This window comes from Oenanthe melanoleuca, chromosome 15, assembly GCF_029582105.1.
Source record: "Oenanthe melanoleuca isolate GR-GAL-2019-014 chromosome 15, OMel1.0, whole genome shotgun sequence".
NCBI lineage: Eukaryota > Metazoa > Chordata > Aves > Passeriformes > Muscicapidae > Oenanthe > Oenanthe melanoleuca.
Genome location: NC_079349.1, coordinates 4,316,658 through 4,337,907, shown reverse-complemented (window position 1 = coordinate 4,337,907; position 21,250 = coordinate 4,316,658). Strand labels below are relative to the sequence as shown.

The 21,250-nt window shown below is 47.7% G+C and overlaps 2 protein-coding genes across 5 annotated transcripts in view; both read right to left on the bottom strand.

Moving 5' to 3' along the window:
• Positions 1 to 929: 929 nt before the first annotated feature.
• CRYBB3 (crystallin beta B3) lies at positions 930 to 4,931 on the bottom strand. The gene is made up of 6 exons (XM_056503961.1): positions 4,103 to 4,931; positions 3,378 to 3,457; positions 2,097 to 2,215; positions 1,888 to 2,020; positions 1,669 to 1,811; positions 930 to 1,194 (listed from the first exon to the last, which is right to left on the bottom strand). Exons 1-6 carry the CDS (start codon positions 4,236 to 4,238, stop codon positions 1,029 to 1,031), a joined length of 777 nt encoding a protein of 258 aa, XP_056359936.1. The 5' UTR covers positions 4,239 to 4,931; the 3' UTR covers positions 930 to 1,028.
• A 1,949-nt stretch (positions 4,932 to 6,880) lies between these two features.
• KIAA1671 (KIAA1671 ortholog) overlaps positions 6,881 to 21,250 on the bottom strand; it is a 64,633-nt gene continuing 50,263 nt past the window's right edge. For 3 of the 4 annotated variants that reach the window (XM_056503914.1, XM_056503913.1, XM_056503915.1), the window contains exons 2-8: positions 17,183 to 17,301; positions 12,163 to 12,418; positions 10,559 to 10,733; positions 10,239 to 10,366; positions 9,798 to 9,931; positions 9,563 to 9,645; positions 6,993 to 9,202 (exon numbers count right to left, since the gene is read on the bottom strand). In XM_056503914.1, the coding sequence (XP_056359889.1) occupies positions 9,567 to 9,645; positions 9,798 to 9,931; positions 10,239 to 10,366; positions 10,559 to 10,733; positions 12,163 to 12,418; positions 17,183 to 17,301 (891 nt within the window). In that variant the 3' untranslated portion in view covers positions 6,993 to 9,202; positions 9,563 to 9,566. Of the gene's footprint in view, positions 9,203 to 9,562; positions 9,646 to 9,797; positions 9,932 to 10,238; positions 10,367 to 10,558; positions 10,734 to 12,162; positions 12,419 to 17,182; positions 17,302 to 21,250 lie in introns of all 4 variants that reach the window. The other variant, XM_056503912.1, reaches the window with a different exon arrangement.

Genomic DNA, 21,250 nt, shown 5'->3' with positions numbered 1-21,250 from the left:
CCAGACGTGGAGTCCTTCTTTCTCCCCTGTGTCTCCTGCTGCAGCCCCACAGACAGACCAGCACTGCCCTCCCCATCCCCTGGGTTAATCCATTTGGGAGCCCTGGCCCCTCACGAGCCTGTGCCAGGTCCCAGTGCAGGGCACTGCAGCCACATCCCGTCCCCTCAGCACCCCAAGGGGCAGCCACAGGGCCCAGCATGGCTCCTGTGATTCCCTGCCCTGGCTCTGGGTTTAGCTCAGCCCACCCCGGGCAGGGGCAGTGCTGCAGCCCCCGGCCATGGCAGCCCCATGGATTGTTCTGGAAGCAGCTTTTGCCACTCAGGGCCAGGCACTCGCCTTTCACAGCTGCCAAAATCCCCCTCCCCAAAGGGAAAAGCTCTGCAGGGGCTGCTCAGAGTGCTGCATGAATCCCTCAGGTGGACTCAAGCCCTTCTCCCATCTCTACCCCAGCCCCAAGTGTGGCCAGGGTGCCCCTGGGGAAGGGCTCTGTCCCACCAGCATCCCATGGCGCCCAAAACAACTCCCAAAACAGCCCCCCCACCATGTCAGAGATCATCCCCCAGGAGAAACCACCCCAGGACTGTGGGAACCTTCCCTGGGGCCAGGCTGGACACCCTGCAGGATGCTGAGGCTGGGCACAGCCATCTCCCCGTGGGATCAGCCCCCCTCGGAGCTCACAGAGCCTGGCACATCCCCCGGCCCCCTCCCTGCCCTGGGACTGGCCAGCAGCCCTGGGAGATGCTGTGCGAAGGGACACAGGCGCTGGAAAAACCCTGACGCGGCAGCGCCGGGGGTTATTTTCGGAGAGCTGCAGCCTTTATGTAACGCTGCAAACCCTGGCACGGCCCCCCTGCCCTGTGCTGGGCACGGCCACCGCCCCCACCCCATCCTCCTGCCCCCCTCCCCAGGACCAGGCAGGCCCCGGCAGCCTCCAGCTCAGAGCTTTATTGAGGTTTTTGCACAAAAAACACTACGGTCACGGCAGCAGCCGGGGGACCCCGCGAGCGGCCCCGGGGGCGGGGGGTCCCTCAGCTGTTCTCGAAGCAGCCCCGCTGGTGCCACTGCTGGTCCCGCACGCGGCGCACCGACTGGATCAGGGGCTGGTTGGCGTCCCACTCGTTCCAGTGCCGGTACTCGCCCTTCTCGAAGACGTGCTGGCGGCCCCGGTACCCGGGGTACTCGTAGCCCACCCACCTGCAGGGAGCGAGGCCGGGCTCAGCAGTGCCCACCCGCACCCCCTGGGGCAGGGGCAGTGTCCCCACCCCGTCCCCATCCCCGTGTCGTGTCTCTGCCTGCCACACCCAGGGTCACTCTGTGTCACCAAGTGCCACAGCACAGGCTGCAGCTGCAGGATGCAGGTGGGAAATGCTGTGTGCCAGGAGGGGATGGAGAGTCCATGGAAAAGGGACACAGCTCCACTGTTTGGGTGGTGGGTAGGACAAGGAGCCATCATCCAGCTCCAGGGATATTGTCATGGTCCCTGTTACTCCCTGTGGGCCAGGGAAAAGTGGCAGCAGGGAAGGAACAAGGGCCACGATGGGCATGAGCAGCACCATGGGAGCAGCTGCCCCACTGTGCCAGTGCCCCTGCACCACCCACCCTGGGGGGCCAACCACAGTGCCAGGGGCAGGAACCTGGTGGGGTGTCTCCTGTGTCCCCCATCCTTACGTTCCATTCAGGGCCTTGACACTGGCCACACGGTCCTGGAAGCCATGGGCCCAGAGGCTGGGGACATCATCATCCACGATCTCCATCTTCCTCCCGGTGTAGCCCGCGTTCTCAAACAGGTGGATCTTGTGGTCAGCGCTGTCCTGGGGGAAAGGCCGGGTCAGGGGCTGCCCCCAGCCCCCCCCAGCGCTGTGGCCACCCCAGCACAGCCCTACTCACAATCTGGAGGGGCCGGATGGACATCAGGCTGTCGCTGCTGTGGCTGTTGGACCAGGAGTCCCAGCGGGGGTAGTCGCCCTTCTCCAGCACAAACTGCTCCCCAGCGTAGGCCTGGCGCTCGAAGCCCAGCCACCTGCAGGAGCCCAGGGTCAGGGGATGCTCTCCCTGCCACCCCCAGGGCTGCTCCATCTTCCCCACCCCAGACTTACGGGCCAGACTCCACCTGGATGGAGCCCACCTTCTCCATCTCCTTCTCGGTGATGTTGGGGAGCTCCTCTGTCAGCTCACACCTTTTCCCCTGGAAATTCTCCAGCTCGTAGATCGTGATCTGAGGTGGGGAGAGATGCTGTCAGCCACCCCAGCAGGGGAACACCCCAGGAAATGGGGCAGAAGTGGATCAAAGAGCTCTGGCTGTGTCCCTCCATCCCTGTGTCAATGTCACTCCTCACCTGGCAGAGCCCTGGCCAAGGGTGTTTGTTTGGTAAAGCACAAGCTGAAATTTTGTCCCTAACAGGCTGAAAACCAGCTCAAACACAGCACTGGAAACATGGAAGGTTTGGGCTAAGACAATTCCTAAACCACGAGCTGCCTCTCCTACCCCAGCCTGGTCACTGCCCATCCTTTCCTTATCACTGCTCCCTGCAGATCCAACCATCCCCTTGGCCTGGCCTGGCACAGGCTCTTTATTCAGTGTTTCCTTCTAAGCCCTGCCAGGTGCAGAGACCCCAGTGCCTCCCCAGGCCGTCCTGCTCTCAGCAGAGCCTCGAGGCTGAGCTGCAGGGTGGGCTGGAGCCAGTCCCAGCAGCCAGAGCATGGCACAGAGCATGGCACAGGTGCCCTGCACCATCCAGGGACCAGGAGGGTCAGTGGGGTGCCCCAAAGGGGTCCCAGCTGCAACACCTGAGCCTGGGATGAGGCCAGAGCATCCTGCACACACCACATAATGGGGGGCTCAAGGGACAGAGGTGACATCCAAAGCAATAAACAGCTCCAGCTCCTGGCACCCTCCTCTCCTATTGGCAGGATCTGCTCCCACCTCCAGCCTTCCCTGTCCAGGAGCAGCTTTGTGGGAAGCTCTGCACCCACTGCATCCTCTCCATCTGCTTTACCTTCAACCAACCCACGATCTGAATCCAAGCCTGCAAACACACCTGGGGAGTTTCAGTGCCTGGGCCCACAGCAGATCCCGCTGTGCTGGGAAGCTTCACCTGGATTAAATCCCTGGGCAGGGAGCAGTGTCCCTCCTGCCAGGCAGCAGCAGCAGATCCCCAGCCCCAGCTGCTTCCCAACCTGCAGCCCCCTGGGTTTAACTCCAGCGGGGCCACCACTCACTGCTGCTGTGGGAGAGCTGGAGGTCACTCTGTCCCCAGCACCACCTGCAGTGCTGGCTCTGCTTCCAGCCTGCTGTGTGCACACCGCATCCCACGGCTCCACCCAGCATCCATCCCCGCCCAGCTGCCCCCAGTACACCCCAGTATACCCCAGTATACCTTGTAGTTGCCACCTCGCTCGCCAGCACCCTCCCCAGTCGCCATCTGCTCGGGGGGACTTTGCTGCTCGGTCATTGTGCCTGGAAAACCCAAATCGCAGGAGGTTAAGGCGGGAGGCACCGGGATCTACAGCTGGCAGTGAAACACAAAGGGTGAAGCTGGCGCGGGGATAGCACAGACCCCGGTGCAGCAGCTCTGTGTCCCCAGGGATGTCCAGGCTCCATTATCCATCCTCCTCTCCCTCCTGCACACGGGCCCCAAATCCTCACCCAGGCACCCTCAGGACTGAACCGAGCCCCGTCCCAAGTGGCACAGAACCCTCTGCCCAGCTGCCACTCAACTCCCATCTCACAGCCCAGCCTTTGTTCCCAGCAGGAATTTGTCAGCTTCCAGCTGCTGACATCTTTCTCCCACAGCATAAACCTGACACCTCTCCTTTGCTCCAGCATCCCAGGGGACACCAGACCCGGCAGCTGGAGCTGCTGCCACCGCCTTGGCCGGGGGGGATGGAGGTGAGAGCCCCCTCCTCACTCTCCAGGAGCATCCACCAAACTCTGCTCCAACATTGGAACGCGCCTTCCCCGGCCACGCCACGCTTAGGGGGCTGAAGAGACGATTAAAGGAGTTGGATCAACGTCCTGAACCAAACCCTGCAGCTTCACTTCTCGCCAAAACCGCGACTCAGACACACAAATTCCCGGTGGGAGCCCCTGCGGTCCCGCTACCTCTCCGTGTGGTTCCGCTGTGCCGGGCGGCGCGGGCGGCCCCGCTATTTATGGGTCGCTTCTGAACAGAACAGCAGAATTCCCCGAGCGCTGATACAGCAGCTGCGTCCACGGAATTCCATCCATGAGATCTCATCTCAATAGCGCGGCCGCGCAGCGAGCTATGGAAACGTCATGCAGATTTCTCCCGGCTGTCCCTCGGCCACGGGCCACTCGATTTACAGAAGATTAACGTCCAAATTCACATCAGCACGTTCACGCTGCTTCTTGCCAGGTTCTCTGGAAAACTCTGCCATCAGCAGTTCGCGGGAGGGTTTAGCCTGGAAACCCAGCGCAGCGCGAAGCAAAATCCGGGCAAAATATCCCCGATGGTGCGAGCTCCAGCTCAAGGTGTGACACAGGGCTGCGGTCAGGTCCGGCAGCTGGAGCAGCTCAGGATTTCCAGATTGGTGCTCTTGCTTCAGCTTTGGCCCTGAGCAGGTTCTCTCCATCGAGCCTCTTCTCTTTCTCTGGCTCCCTCCCCAGCATTTCCCAGGAACGGGCTGGGAACATCCTGGGCTGTGCGATGAGGGATGAGGGTCTGTTCATCTGCACAGGCACAGGGGAGCAAACTGGGAGCATTTCACTCTGCTGGTAGTGGGTCTGACTCCCTCTTCACCTCTGAGAGTCCCTCCAGACCCAAACCATCCTGATTCCTCAATTCAGCTGCACATATCCCCATTCACTACAGCCCTTGCAGGTTTTTCTACCTGCTCTGAGTGTGGCTCATCTTGAAACCAAGAACTACCCATGAAACCTTTACTGAAATTGCCAGAAAAGTGAATCCTCTGGGCTGGACAAACTGTATGGGAGAGGGGACACAACATTATCTGTCCTCAACAAATTAGGAATGGAATTTCTCCTGCCAGTCCCTTCCTTCCCAGCATCCTCATTCCCTGGGCTCTGCCACGGCCACAGGGTCCTGGATCTGCCTCTCCCAGCTCTCCACACTGACAAGGCAATTCCAGAAACATGACAGAAGGGGCACTGGATCTCCTTGATGCCTCTCTCCCAAGCAGACCTCAGTTTCCTCTTGCTGTCAGCCTCTTAAATCCCTTTGAAAAATGACTGTTAGAAAATAGGTGTTTTTTATTAATACCTAGCAAAGCTAAACTGGAACTGTAATGGTACAGAACAAAATACAGCAGCCAGAATATCTTTATTCCCTAGTAAACCATGTAATACAAAATATAGGATTTTTATCACACAATATATTTATTGTGACCCAGACTGACAGACTCTATTAGGCTATGTGGAGCAAGAGCTCCTTCAAAACCAGATCTGACACCATTTTGTTTAACAGGGAATGAGAAAAACCCATAAACCACCAGATCTTGGCTCTGCTCCTCTGCCAATCCCACCAGAAGAACCAGAAGTTTATTCAGATTAATATTTTTGCAATACATTCATACTTGAGTGAACAGGACAGCCATGGAACAGAGCTCACCACCAGTTTGGGGAGGATTTCCCCCTCCATCCTCTCCACTCCCAGGGTGAGCAGAACTAGGCCTGGACTCTGCAGCCCCAGAACACCCCAAATCCCATTAAAGCTCCATGGAGGTGGTTTCACAGAATCCCAGGATGGTTTGGGTTGGAAGGGACCTTAAAGCTCATTTAATTCTGCCCCCTGCTCCCCCAACCTTTCCTTTGACCTGTCCCCAAAAGCCTTCACCTCCTAAAAACCCATCTTTAAAAGGAATTAAAGCAAATACCTGTTTTTCCTTCTCAGCACTGGGCTGAAGGGATGGATCCAACACATCCCTCATTGGCTGCAGCTGCTCTTGCACCAGGGTCCTTCAGGTGACAGCTCTGTATTTCACTCAACAGTTTGTTTTCCCCCAGAGCTGGCTTGGGGACAGCAGTGACAGTGCTGGGAGCTCACCCCAGAGGTTCTGCATCTGGACACAGCTCATGAGGCAGAGCCACACCCTGTGGCAGCCCCCCAGAACTGCCCCTCTCCCCCTGAAACACACAATTCCCCCTGCAGAAATCAGGGCTCTGCTGTTCCAAACCTTTTACAGGTCACACTTTGCGTTCCCAAATCTGCCCCACCTGCATTTCAGTTTGCAAATAAGGAACAGGGTGAAACAAGCTTTGGTGGGAGTGAAAAGGGGATGGGATGTGGGGGAAGTTCTGTGGAAAGTCTTGGAATGTCAAAGGTTGGAGAGCCAAACATTGCTTGTTTCTCTGCAGGAAGTGAAAGGCTCTGGTGGATGAGGAGCAAATTGAAGATTCACAGATGTTAAAATGGTGAATTTGCAAACAGGAAAATAAAAAGGGAGAAATCCACAACTGAGAATTCCAATAAAAAGCAATGGAGCAGCTGTGCACACACCCAGAGCAGGGATCATGAGAGGAGGGCAGTCAGAAAGTGTTCCTGAATTCCACAAAACACACCATCCCACCTTTAAACCCCAACATTGATGTGGCTTTTTAAGCAAGGAGAAACACCTGAGGAGCTGTGAGGGGAGAGACAAAGGAACTGCCAGGGCCTCCATCACTTTCAGCATCACTTTTAGGACAAGAGCTGAAGCTGCTCCAGGGCAGGATCCAGGAGTGAAGGAATCAGCACATCTGAAGGAACCTTAGAGCTCACTTCCATCTCCAATAAACAGCAGCAGAAAGCACATGGCAACAAAAGTGAAAGCATAAAAAAATTCCAAGAAGCATTATTTGGAATGAAAATAGAATTATATAAAGTGTATTACAGTCTGTTCTATCAATTAAGAAGTAATAACATATTTATATATCTTTTATTACAGAGTGATAACCCGAAGAGAAGGAAGTTGATATTTAATCCATGTACAATATAAAGAAATAACAGAGCAGAAAAAACACTTTCCCATTCAACAACATTCTAAAGATGCTCTTTAATTAGACATTTAAGCATTAAACATTTCTCAGTAGTAGGTTAAACTACTCAATACAGTAATTTCAGTGCATTGTCCAAGGAGATGTGGAAATGCAAACACATTCAAGGGCTTTGTGGAAACCTTGTGTCAATCCCCTCAGTTTCCTCAACACAAACAGTTACAGAACCTCTGGCCTAGACCAAGAGCCAGTAAATCCTCCAACTGTTGGCAACACAACACTGTCACCTGTGCAAGTGCAAAACCCAGCCTGTGTCAATGCTCCTGTGAGCAGGGACTTGCCTGATTTCTGGACATGTCTCCATCATCCTCCTCACCTGCATGTGCTGCTCAGGCTGGCCCAGGTGAGTGTCACCATGGAACCCTGGGTGCCACAGGAATATACCCCAGAAAACACCTTTTCCACCATCATCTAAAGGAGAGGGAAGGAAATCTGTGCAAGGTTTTGAAAGGAGCAGGTCAATGGTGGTGGCTGCACTGACAGAGCCCATCCCCAAATTTCCATCAGAATCCTGGGCATCACTGCTCTGTGGGGAGCAGAGGGGCTGCCAAACTAACACTGGCAACACTCCCATGGGAAACAGGGCAAAGCAACAGGGAGAGAAGACTTTCACATCAGACAGATTTCTCCATCTCATCTCCAGGGAGCTGGGAGATGTGCAGATGGGATTTGTCTCCTGCCATCCTGCTGCTATTTCCTGGGACTGCAAATCCCCCTCCTGTGACTCCTCCATGAGGTGAATTGGCACATGGTTTTGGCAGCTCCAAGCCTGACAGACAGAGACCTGGGCAGGCCCCTTGGGAGCTGTGCTCCCAAAACACTGATTGGGAAAAGAGACAAAAGGAAAAGGAGCTGAAGTGCTGGTGCTTCATGGTTTGTGTGCAGAGGAGCCCTCAGCAGGTGGGGGAGTGCAGCCCAAGGAGCTCTGCCAGCTGAGCAGAGCTCTCCATCTCCTTCTCCCTCTTCCTGGTTGAGGAACACTTGGAATCACCTCCCTCCCTGGGCTATGCTTTTAAAGGTACTAAAGAGCACTTATCTGGGGCAAGAACTGAGCCTGGCTTCCATGGCCACGGTGGTTGGTGGTGCAGAATGGCCAGAGACAGGGAATAGCTGAGAATTAGGGATACCCAAACACCTGTGTGGTCCAGGAGATCTCTGCTCTGCTGTCAGCACAACTCACCAAAGGAAAGACAGGAAATCATCTGAGAAACTGAAGATCACATGTAGGTTATCCCACAAAATCAGCATAAAAATAAAAACTTAAACCTGGTATTTACAGATTAACAAATAAAAATATGAAGTGGGACTATCTGAACTGCTATTAAAGTGACATTCAACAATTAACTGGAACCCTGATATGAGTGTAACATCCTCCCTCTTCCCTTCCTTTTTTGTTATAAAAACAGTATTTACATATTTTTACTTTTTTTGTTTTTTAAAGAGAACTGATTGACATTATTGCTTGATCCTTTTAAGGAAAGACATTCCAATGAAGCAATTATTCCACATGCTGACAAAACACAGAATATACCACTTCAAGAGTGACAAAAGTTAACATTTTGTTCATCTAAAAATTATCTCTATCTGCCAGGTCAGCAGATCACATGTAAATACAAGCCAATCAAAAATACATTTTACAAAAAATAATCAAGTTTCCTTTTTCAATATGGCAGTAAACATGATTTGTTCTTCCACTCTCACCTTCCACAAATTTCATTCTAAATAGGAGCATACTATTTGTTCACAAAAAAAAAAAAAAAAAAAAAAAAAAAGAAAAAAAAAAAGATAATTTTGATTAAAATTATTATTTTCATAAACAAACACAAAGCCCAGCCAGACACATCTCCCAGAGATGAACACCTACAGAGTCTGTTCCACAGTGAGGGGAGTTCCCTGGATCACAGCACTGCCAATATTTCTGTTTTCCAAGACTTTCTCCAGTGCAAACTGTGACCCAGGGGGGTTCTCCTGGCAAGCAGGTCTGATGTGCCACTGTCCCCCTGCCCTGACAGACACAGCTTTGTATTTGACTATGAATTGAAGCAGCTTTTCTCCACAAAACAGGAAGGCACCATGCACAGAGCAGTTGAGGCAGGAAGCAAACAGCAGCAACATGACATGGGGGTTTAGGTTCAGATGAGTTAAGGCTTCTGTTAAACTTCTTTATCTTCTCCTAGTTAGAATCACTGTCTGGAAAGGAAAACAGAAGGAAGGGTGTGATATGGTCAGATAGCTGGAACAGGAACCCCTTAAAATGTGTTTTCTGTTGTAGCTCCACCTTTATTTAATGCATTAAATGCCTAAAAGCCACCCAGAATTGTGCTGAAACACAGAATTTTCAAACTTTGGAAAATCCCAGCCAAACAGAGTGAGGGTTATGAAAATCAAATTATGTAGAGAATTAGTAGAACTGTGAGTGACACTGCCCCTGCCACCCCTGGTGCACAGGGCAGGGGAAGGGCAGTGCTGGTGACACCAACACATCACAGGAAATGTGAGTTTGTCACTGCACACCTGCACTCAGCAAAGCCCCCCTTCCTACCCAAGTACCTTTTCAAACCTGATTCTCATAATGGCTCTGTCTCTTCTTTGATTTCAGCTCCTTCAGCCACTGAGGAGACTTTTCTTCTGACCTATGATATAAAAAAAAAAATGCTCTTTATTCTTTCATTATGAAAACTGCTGACAGAAACAACAACAAAAAAGGAATGTACAGCTTGTTGCATTGTTTTTTCCTTGCACCAAGAAGAGCATTAGCTTTTTCCTGATGCTGGGATTCTCTCACCTGTCCTCCTTTTCCACACTGGAGGGCAGCACTCTGCTGCTGGGAGTGCCAAGCTGTGCTTTGGGGGATTTGAAGAGCTGAGCAGAGCCAATGTCACCAGTGCTCTCAGACTCCTGCCTTTTCCGCAGATGGGCCTAAATAGAAAAATAATACAATAAAAATATTAATACATTAATTATATATGTTATATATTAATTATTATTACATAATATATATGTTATATATATATAAAAATTAAAATATATTAACATATATAAATATTAAGAAAGGGGTCCTTTTAAGCCAGCATCCAAGCTTTATTTTTTGGAATGCAGAATGGATCACTCCAGATTTATAAAACAAAAAAAAAAAATCCCAGAAATGAGTGAGGGAATTCCTTATAAAGCACCTGCAGCTACTGAATTGTCATCTCCCACCTAAGTGGGCTCTGCCTGGGCTCACCTTGAGGGCAGAGTGATCCATCCCTGGGAACACGGGCAGTCTCTGGGCTTGCACAGAAGATGACCTTGGAGTGTGCTGGACCTTGTCTTCCTCCTCAGAATCTTCCTGTTGCATAGTTTTCTTCTCTTCTAATCAATTGTTAAAAAAGAAAAAGGCAGAGGGAGAAAGCAAGAGCCAGCTTTTAATCTCTGCCTTGTTCAAGATCTCTTCCTGCACTCCAGCAGGAATGAAAGGCAGTGTTTAAAAAATTCCTTTTACAAACCCCTCCCCTTGCAGCCAGGCTGATCACAACCAATTATCCCAGGTAGCTGAGGGGTTACCTGTGGAATCTTTGAACATCCAGCCATTTTCTGTCTCTTCTGTCAAGGAAAACCTGTTCTCCAGGTCCAGCCCTCTGCTCCTGCGCAGCGAGTGCGACGCGGGCGCCCGGCACCGGCGCTTCTTGCTCAGCTGCACCCGAGTTTTCAGAGCACTGGAGTCCAGCACAGCCGTGTGCTGGGGAAACACAGACCTGGGAGTGAGCCCCAGCTCCTCCTCAGTGAAATCCCAACCCACTTGCTTGCATTCATCTCATTAAAATATATATATTTGCCTGATTATTGTTATTGCAGTCAGTTAAAATTGTACTGGAGGTTATGATGAGGTCTTTGTGGCTAACTGGGTGTAATCCTTTGATCTCTCTAGGCTGTGGATACCTGAGTTGCATGAATGATTTGCACTAAATTAATATTAAAAATAACTGCAATAATCAGGAGTTTGGTTCCCAAAGTGTTTTATGAATCCAGGCCTTGCTAGCTGGTAGCAGCTGAAGGCAAATCCTGAGATTGGGATCTAAAAAGAGCAACTACACAAAATTCCCTTGGGAGTGCAGAGCTGCAGCTTCCCTGCCAGCCACAAACACTCAAAGCCACTCACCAGCAACAAGGACACTCCAAGTTTAGTGTCACAGCATTCAGCAAACTTCTGTGATCAGTCATTTCCAACACATCCAATGAGCAGTAACATTTACAGAGCAAACCAAGCAGCTGTAATTTATTTAATTGCTTAAAGTAATTTGCTGTTACTGATTTGCCTGTAACCAGCAAATATCCCTGAGTCTCCCATTCTCCAGAAGATGTGGATTTGCTCCTTTTTTCAAAAGATTTCAGGTCAGGAATAAACTACACATCACACAGCATTTTCAGGCTGCACTTGGAGCTAATAATGTTTTACAGAGATATCTTTAGTGGCCCAGGCACAACACAGAACCTTCTGGAAGTGTTCAAGCACCATGTGGATGTGACATTTGGGGACATGTTAGTGGTGGCCTTGGCATTGCTGGGGGAACAGTTGGACTCAATGATCTTAGAAGGTTTTTCCAAACTAAATAAAGTTCTTGCAGCACTAGACCTCATTAACTGTGTAAGGCCAGAAACTCCTGGTCTTACACCAACTGCAAGATTCTTCACCATGAAAAAAATCCTTTAAAATGCAACTGTGAGCTACTATGGAAAGAAACTGTAAATAGGAAAAATATGAATGGATGTCTTTATGGCCTTAAATCTGCATGGCTGACAGCACAGCAGTCACTGGCTGTTTTTGTTATTTAATTATGCTTCCAAAATTCATCCCTGGAAGTGTCCAGGGCCAGGTTGGATTTGGAGAAATCTGGTCTAGTGGAAAGTGTCCCTGCCCATGGCAGGGGGTGGAACTGGATGAGCTTTAAAATCCCTTCCAACCCAAACCAGTCTGGGATTCCATGATTGATTATCCAAGGCCAGCAGCTTTATGGAATCTCTCAGAACCTAAACACCACAGAGACATTAGAAGAACTCTGTAGTTTTTATCCTAAACTTTCCAGCTGGGAAAATTCAGTGTGAGAAAAGCAGGGCAAAACTGGTTGCAGAGTTTCCAGAAGGATGAACTGAGAGAACACTTGACTTACATCAATGAAGGAGAAATAACTGTTCTTGTCCTCAGGGAGTGTGTCCCCTGCAGGAGGCAGATCAGTGCCATCAGTGGAGTCCATGTCAGTGCTGGAACGGTCCAGGCTGGTGCTCCTTTGGTCTTTGGAGAAGTCCTGGTGCTCAGCCAGGGAGGGAGGCTCTGTCTGTGAGGACAGAGAGGATGGGTGGCTGCCCGGGGGCTGCTTCCGTCCTGGCACCACCTCATTGTCCAGGCAAGGAGATTCTCCCACAAAGCTGCAATTGGAGCAAGAGGAATCTGTCAGACAAAGACCTGCAAGGATGTTGGAAGCCTAGAAATTGAGAATTTTAGATTTTCTGTGCTGATAGGCACTGACCCCCCAGGAAAACATTGCTTTTGAGGCCATGGAGAAAGCTTCCAAAATTGAGTGACAGAACTGGGATCATGAGTGTATAGTTTGACTAGAAGTGTGTAATATCACAGGGTGAAAAATTTAGAATTTAAGGTCTTAAAATATAGTAATATATAGAAAGCAAGATGGAGGATTTAGGGCTGAGGTTTTGTCCTTCTTCTTCATGGGTTTGGGTGATTTTGTTTAATTGGATAGAAAAATCTGCATTGTGGGTCACAGGTGATTGGTTATTGGGTTAAAAGTAAAAATAATTTAGGTGTCCATTCTTAATTGGATCATTTGGCCTTAAAAGGCCTTGTAAAGAGAGAGATACATCTCCAGTTTTGACTTGTTAGCTGGAAGTGCTGTAGAACTCACTGTAATATAGATAAGAATTTAAAAACATCTGAGTCTGAACAAGAAATACTTTCTTATGCATTCAATCCTGACCCTGGCAAAAAGAAGATAAAACTGATACAGAGTCAGGCTGGATCACACAGGTCAGCAGCAATTAAACAGAAGTGGAACAAAGTTTGAATCCAGCAGCAGGGTGTGGATCCCAGGCACTGGCACAGCCCTGTGGATTCACAGTGTGGTGGGGGCTGGGGTGTGCCCCAGGCAGCATGAGGATTTTTTCTTTTTTTCCTTTTCAGGAATGCTGGAGCTGAAGGGAGCTGGGCACCAGGTGGCAGCCTAAGGCAGGGCTCCATGGGCTCAGAGCTCTCTGAGCCTCGAGGAGGGCAGCAGCACCTGCCCCTGGTGCTGGGATGCTCCCAGAGCATTCCTACAATTCCTCCCATGGCCTGGACTGACAGGAATGAGAACTGGACAATGTTGTGTCTGCCTTAGTCACAAAAGGCTGGAGTATTCCTTGAAATAGGAAGAAAAAGTTGGGCTGAATTGCTTCCAATTCCCAGTTTGAAAAAAGCAAAAACCTAAAGGATTTAGCTCTGATTTTTTTTTTTCTCCTCTTGAAAAAGTCTTGTCACTAAGCACCATTTCTTGGGCACATATCTAGGAAAGCTATTCTAAACCTAAAACCCACATATATATCAATACATGCACATCTTTTAAGCAATAAACTTCAGTATTTGGTACAGCAATTTCAGGAGAAAAACACTCAGCAGCTAACAGCATTCCATCAGCACATGGAACAGTGTCCAGCCTGGCAGAGCAGACACTGCCCAGAGGGTTTCCAGCACACAAGCAGAGGGAATGCTGCTTCCCTCCTTCACCAGTGGGCCCCAGGATAATTAAAAATGGCACTAATGAGCTCTGGGGGAAAGTTTTTGTCTAGGATTTTTGCTTCAAATGACATTTTGTATATCTGCAGCATTAGGCTTTAGAGCCACTGCAATATGGAAGAAGGGACAATCTGTAGGACCTTTCATGGAAATTAAAAGTGTGTGTTGAAAGGATCCTGCTGGATTTGCATGTCTCCAAAAAGTCCCATCCCTGCTACATCCCAGGGCTGCAGCTGATACAATTCACTGAGGTTTTTAAAACTGAAATATTTGAGAGCAAGATGTGACAAAAATCTAGCTGAATTAGCACTGCTTGGTGGTTCCACATTCCCAAACCTTCCCAATGGATTTTCCTTCAGATTTCCTGCACAATTACAGCCCCATACACCAACCCCTGTGGCACAGCTCATCCCCAAACGTGGAGTCCAAACCCTTTCATGTGCAGTGGATTCTTTCTAGTGAACAGCAAATTAGGGGGAAAATTCCCTTCAGAGAAATGAAATTGAAAAGGTATTTTCAGTTCTCATTACTGAGATATACCATGCACCTCTTTCTATTACTTCATTATGATTTCAGGCTTTGTGAGCATATCCATGAGCTGCCCCCAATGTTCCACAGGTGCATTTATAGACAATTCTCTGAGAAATCATCCCTCATTTGGAGCACACAAACCCAGCAGGATGGTTATCACAATGGGCAATAAACTGACAGCAATCCTCACTTTCAACTGCAATTAAATTTAATTAGTTTTAGCAAGACAGTGTATAGAGGCCATAAAGAAGGTGTTGCTTCAGCCTGTGAAATGAGGAGTCAGAGCTGTACGGATCCACCACCTAAATCCAATTCCTTTCTTGTAAAAACCAGTAATTTTCCTTATGAAGACTGTTCTAACCTAAAAGAGTTTTCTACAGTGCCAACTTGGAAAAGCTTATTAAAGCACTTGAGAAAAATGAAAATAAAATCTTTTAGATAAATGAAGAAAAATCTAATTAGTGCCTCCAAATTGGAGGAGATGGTTTCATCTCTGTCCATCCCAAGGAGTTACTGGCCAAAGCCCACTGGAACCACTAATTCCAGCAGCTCTAGAGGAAAATACCCTTCCTTCACCTTCCAAAAGCTCATCTAGGAAAAGAACTGTGTTCATCCTGTTGCCATGAAGCTTTTGATTCAAAACTCCCTTCCTCTCCCAGAGAAGATGGAGTCACCATGCCTGGAAGTGTCCAAATGCCAAGCAGAGGTGGCACTGCTTGGTTTAATGGGATTCAGGTGAAGGTTGGACTCAGTGATCTTGGAGAGCTTTTCCAACCTTAAGGACTCTGTGATTCCATGAAGATGAGGTCATTCACAGAAGCACTAATGGACACTCCTAAAATAATCCCTCCAATACTGGGAAATGCCCCAGGCTGGAGGTTCCCCAGCACAGCAGGAGGCTGTGACAGCGTTTGGTCCCCACGGGATGTGACACCGTGGGGCTGGCAGGGGAAATGCTCCGAGGGAAATGAGCCAGGCCAAACAGGAAAACTGAACCATCAACATCTCCTCTGAGTTCCTGCCTCCAGCTGGGCTGAGCAGAAGGCACCAAAGGCAGAGCCCTGCTCAGAGCACTCACAGCAACACCAGGAGAACATCCTGCACTGCTCCTGGCAGGGACTTCATCCAAAATCAATTGCAGACAAAATGCATGTTCAATATATTCCAGGAAGACATCCATTATTTAAAAGTACATTAATCTCATTTCTCTTCAAGTGCCTGAATTAATCTAGCAGTAATTCCCCTGCAATGAGCTGTAAGTCAAAATAAAGCAGAGCAATGGGGTGGCAAAATGCTGAAGAGCCTCTACACTGCCACCATTATATCATAAAAAAGGCAAAACCTAAACATTTCTTGCAGTGCAAACAAAATTCCAGCACATGGGATTGAGTTCAATCCTTCAGTGGAGCAGAATGTTTAGGTGGAGCTGCTCTAATCAGGATGGATGGATTGAAATAACTCTCCAGTGCTGTCTGCTCTGAAGCTGAGACAAGCACCTTTGTTAAGGAACTGATCTCAGAAATGTCTGTACCATCCTGGAATCCAAGTTAATTTTACAGCAGCCTGGCTGTCACTGTTGGCACTCACTTGGCTGCTGAACCTCAAAGCTGGTCGTTACCCTGATTTCATAAGCAATAAAATATTTATAACACACAGTTCTCAAGTGCAGAACAAACCAAACGTAATTGACATTAATGTCTGCTCTAAGATCCCAACAAATATAGCATTAAAAACCAGCTAAAATGCTATTTTCACACCACACTGAGCAGACAGGACATGAGTTCAGGGTACATCAAGCTGTAATTTACACAACAGGTGTGAACTATAAAAAACCTCACACTTTGCTGCTCTAGCTTTATTTCACCAAATCATTCTAAGAACAGAAAAGCATCAGCAATACTCAATATCAGTCTCACTCAGCTGATACTCCATTTCATCCTCCACTTCACCACCAAGAAAACAGTTGAGAGTCTGAGATGTGGGCACAGAGAGATGCTCTCTGTGTCACCCCACCTGAGCCCCAGAGTCCCTGCTCCAGAGGGATTTTGCCATTCAGCCCCCCAGTAATATTGTTAAAGCAATGGCAGATGTTGGAGTGGGAAAACAGAGGCTTTTCTGAGGCTCTCAGAGACAGAACAGAATGTAAGATTTGAATAAAAAACCTTTACAGAAATTAAAGTATATTAAGTCACACAGACATGAAATAGAGGTGTAAGCTTTAGTTTTACAAGTTGCACAGACCATTCTGGGATTGTGGGATTGTGTTGGATCTCAGAGATCTGGGGTTTTTGAGCTTTCTGTGCTTTCTGGAACTGACCCCCTGGAGAACACTGCTTTTGACCTGAGGCCTTGGAGAAAGCTTATAAATTTGAGTGATGGAGTTAAAATCATGAGTGTGTGGTTAAATAGAAGTGTGCTCTTTCACATGGTAAAGGGTTTTAAATTTGAGTATAGTAATAGGTTTGGGACAAGATGGAGGATTTTAGGTGGTGTCTCTTTTGGTGCTCATCTTCCATGAGTTTCAGGTAGTAGTTTCTGGTTGGTCAGTAAGTGCCACACTGAGGGTCATGTGAAGTTAGTTATTGGGTTAAAAGTATAAATAATACAGGTGTTAATTCTCTACTGGACTGTTTATCTTTAAGAGACCTTGCAGCAGCTGCATTTCTCTCCATTTGCTCACTTCTAGCAGGTGGCTCAAAGTGCTGCTGAACGCTCTGCACTTTTTGATCCCGAACACAAGAAAATCCATTTCCTTCATGCATCTTTTAACCCTGGCTCTGAGTAAAGGCAGAAGAGACTGAGACAAACCACTAGTTGTGGGGTTCCAGGATTGCAGCATCTCCTCCCATCCCTGAGCAGAGCAAAGCCCCCACCTGTCTCCGCTGTGCCGCTGCTCGTTCCAGGTGCCGTACTGGCTGTCGGGCTCCTGCACCAGCGTGTCCGTGTCCTTCGCCCCTGGAGGCTGCCTGGAGAAGCACTGCCTCAGCTGGTCCTGCAAAGAAACCTTCAGTCAGTGCTCCAGCCCCTGCATGAGGGATTAGCAGGTTTTGTTGGCAACAGTGGGTTGGAATCTGACAATTAAATTTGGTCGAATGGGAATGGATTTAAACACGATGAACTCAGAGCGACAATTCTCTCCACAGGAATTCTCTGGACAGTAATCACAATAATTGTTTTCCTGGGCAAATAATGGATTCCTGACTCCCTGCTTTCAGGAACTCCATGCTGCTTTAATATTGCTTTTATCTCAGGTTGCACAGAACTTCTCAAACCACCTATGCAAGCACAAGGAATTCTGCTGGGAAAGACATTTCATCTCCTCAAGCACAGCAGGCAAACATCAACTCCACTGCTCTTTTCCTGAGCTTAATAAAATGATCCTTTTTTTTTTTCAAGCTTTCTTTGGAAGACATTAAAAATAAAATGCATAAATAAGTAAGTAAATAAACATAGGGCCAGACACAAAAAGCCTTCTACAAACTGATGTAACATCCAAACCCAATGCAGGACAGACCATGGTGGTTTTGCTTTGTTTTACTCTGACCTCTCCTTTCCTGTTTTTATTCCATGGATCTGCAGCTTTCCCAGAAAGGAATGAGTGGATCCCAGGCCCTCATCTTTCCAGGGAGAGAAGTGGGTCAGTGCTGGCACCTCAGATTTGCAGAACACCAATGTCAACCAGTCCTGCAGTTTTGCTGAGTTATTCAGGGAGCTCCATGAGTTCCTGAAATCCTACACTGGGAGCAGATAATTAACTGTTGGTCCCTTTCACCTTCATTACCCTGAACAAATACAAACATGGCTTTCAGCTCCAGATCAGTTTTGCTTATCAAGATTTTATCTGACAGCAAATTACATGGTTTTCCACCTGCCCTTGGAAAAATCCAAAGATTTTTCTCCTTTTGTAAGTACCCCCTGAGCAGAACTCGTTGCTAGGACTAGAACACATCTCTTTAGGCAGCACACACAAAGTAACAATAATTAAGAAATCCCATACTTACTATGCAGAATTCCTTCATATTATTAGAGGAAAAAAAGAGATTTACTTGTTTCCTTAATTTTGTATACCTAAAGAATGCTGCCTTAAGACTATAAAATCATTAAGGATAATTCAGCAGTGCTGACACCTGGCTACTGAAGAAGTCCCACACCACTTCCAGCTCTCATAACCAGTTCTTATTTCCCAGTGGCCACAGCTACTCTCCAGCCCTGTTGTGCTCTTAGCTGCTGACACAGTGTTTGTGTTTTAAGGCAAAGAAAATACAAAAGGCTCCACCATTTACTCCAACCATCACCATGCACCTCCAAGTTAAAGACCAAGTTAAATTCTGTTTGTAAAACTGGCTTGGTTTGTGAGTTACATGGAACAGACGTTTCCTGCAGATGTTCCTGCAGCCCCAGAATTTACTGGTTCTTACACTTTCTATAATCATAGCATCTTTAAGGTTGGAAAAAAAACCTCAAAAGATGGAGTCCAACCTATCCTACATAGATGTCTAAATAGAGATATGTACATGAATGCCTGGAGGCAAGTTAAGCTCTTACATTTCCCAGTCCATGCCAGGTACAAGATTCCAAACCCCAGCCAGGCACACGCTGCTTCCAACATGAGAGACAGTCTGGTATTTCCTAGAAACCACAGGCCATTTCCTCCTGCTTGGCTTGGCTGTTCTGTTTTGCCTTCCACAAATTCCCTCTGCAGCTTCCCAATCCCATGATTTTCTCCAGGGACTCCTGGGCTCAGTGGCCATGGCACTTTGGCCAGTGGCTGCCCTTCTAGGAAAGGCACTAACAAATACCAGTGTCTCTTCCCAACTGGCCATGCTCATTCAAGCTTGTTTTTTTTCCACCTTGTTGCTTATTACAACTTTTTTTCATGCCAATCCCACATCATGAGTTACCCTACTGATATAATCAATTTGTACAGTATTTTCCACTTTACAACTAAAGCCCATTACCTCTACACACAGCACCATTTTATTTGCAATCACTCCCATTGTTTCTACCAGAAATCAGACTAAAAAGCACAGGAACAGGAACAGGAGCAGCAGAGGAGCAGCTTTTGTCGTGCTGCAGTGGGGAGCCCTTGTTTACACAGTGCTGTTATCAGGGCCCTGGGGGCTGTACAGGAGGGGTGTGGACAGCCCAGATAAAAATGCCTCAGCAGCCACAGGGGTCAAGTTTAGATGCAAAGACACCACTCCTGTGAAGGCTCAGTAATACCTAACAACATTTATACACTGCTGGCCAGAACAACACTGCTAGCAGAGTTATTTCTCTAAAATAACTAACTCTGCTAAACCCAAAACAAGCCTGAAAAAGAAATAAAATTACTGCTTCTGAAGACATTGTGAAGTTCAATACAACAAAGTCTAAATGTCAGGAATAAAACACTCCAGACTCTAGGAAATCTAGAGCTCTCTACATTCTAAAGACTTTGTTATATTCAGAATCATTATTTCATTGTGCTTCTGGAGGAAGCTGCTTATTTCAAAATGATTGTGTCCTTTCCTGACAGGCCCTTTCAACATGTACTTTTTAAGGTGCCAAATGATTAATTGGAAAAAAAATAAACGTTCTCTAGGTACCAAACACAAAAAAAAAGGAGTGGGAAGAGGAGCTGATCCTCTCCTTGGCTGGTGGAGGAGGTGTTGGCTGGGGGCACGGAGGGTGGTGCAGAAAAGCAATTTATAGCCTGTAGCAGCTCAGAGCAGAGGGGGTGCTGAGGAAGGAAGTGACAACAAACCAGGAAGATTTTCCTTGCCAGAAGGTGATTATTAGCAAGAATGAAGAATTTTAGCTTTTCTTTTGAAGATCTCTTTTCTATCATTGTCACCACACTCCTGAAAGACTCAAGGCAGTCAACACATGAAGCCAGGTGAGGTACAGACAATTCCTCCATAAATAGAATATTCAGGAAACTGGAAAACAAATCATTCCAAAGGAAAAAGCAGTAAAGAGGGGTCTGGTGATAAACCCAAATTAGAACTTTTCTAATTTATGATGACAGAAAAATCTCCCAAATCAAACAAAACCCACACCTGATCCAGGCTTCAAATGCTGTAATTCTCCAAGCTTTGATCTTTAACTTCCCAATTCTGACACCAGGAGCCAGGGGAAAAAAAATCTACTTAATTTTTTTATAAAATAAAGCAGCTGAGCTGTGTCCTGCTTTGCCTCTGGTTCTAAAATGAGCCATTATGATTATGCCTCTTTCAGTCCACCCTTGGAATTAAGCTGGGCTTGGCTACAGTCCAGGGCTGATTACTCCTGCAATTTCCCGTTCCTGAAAACGATGCAGCATTGCTCCCACCAGTCCCAAAATCACCCCTAACTCTGGGTCAATGCAGACATTTATGTGCAAAACCCTCCTGAACTGATGGGAAATGAAGACCTGGCACAGGAGGAACACCAGCTCTGAGAGATCTCCTGAGTCAGAAGCTGCACAGACAGTTTCAAAAATATCTTTGTTTGCCAAGGAGCCCGAGACATCAGCCAGCCAAAGTGACAGCCCACAGCTTGAGTGTGAATGTTCAGAGCTAAATTCCACTGGCATGGATTGGGTATGAAGAGGAACTGCACAATGGAAGGAAGTTTTGACCATCTGCCTTGTTAATACACAACTCAGAGAAAAAATGGTGTTGATTTCTTGAAAAGGGCTGCTTTTTATTTTTTTAATCTCCTCTCTCCTTACTTTAATTAAAGAAGCAAAAACATGGTCAAATTGTCCCTTAAGTGTGACATTTTAGAAGAGCTCATAAGTCCATACAAATCCCAAAAAGTACTCCAGCTGTTCCCCTGCAGCATGCCAGGAAGACAGCCATAGACATCCAGCTATTCATATTTTATTATATTATTTTGTAGTTGACTCTGCTTTGAATGGGATGCTGGGCTTGATGAGCTCCACAGGTCCTTAATAATTAAAATTATTCTACAATTAT

What these genes read in the sequence shown, in the direction of transcription:
- CRYBB3 (XM_056503961.1), bottom strand. Translation starts at nt 4,238, where the DNA reads ATGAGATCTCATGGATGGAATTCCGTGGACGCAGCTGCTGTATCAGCG. An exon ending in CAGCGGAACCACACGGAGAG is followed by an intron (nt 3,458 to 4,102) that starts GTAGCGGGACCG and finishes TGGGTTTTCCAG; the next exon opens with GCACAATGACCGAGCAGCAA. An exon ending in CCATCCGGCCCCTCCAGATT is followed by an intron (nt 1,812 to 1,887) that starts GTGAGTAGGGCT and finishes CCTTTCCCCCAG; the next exon opens with GACAGCGCTGACCACAAGAT.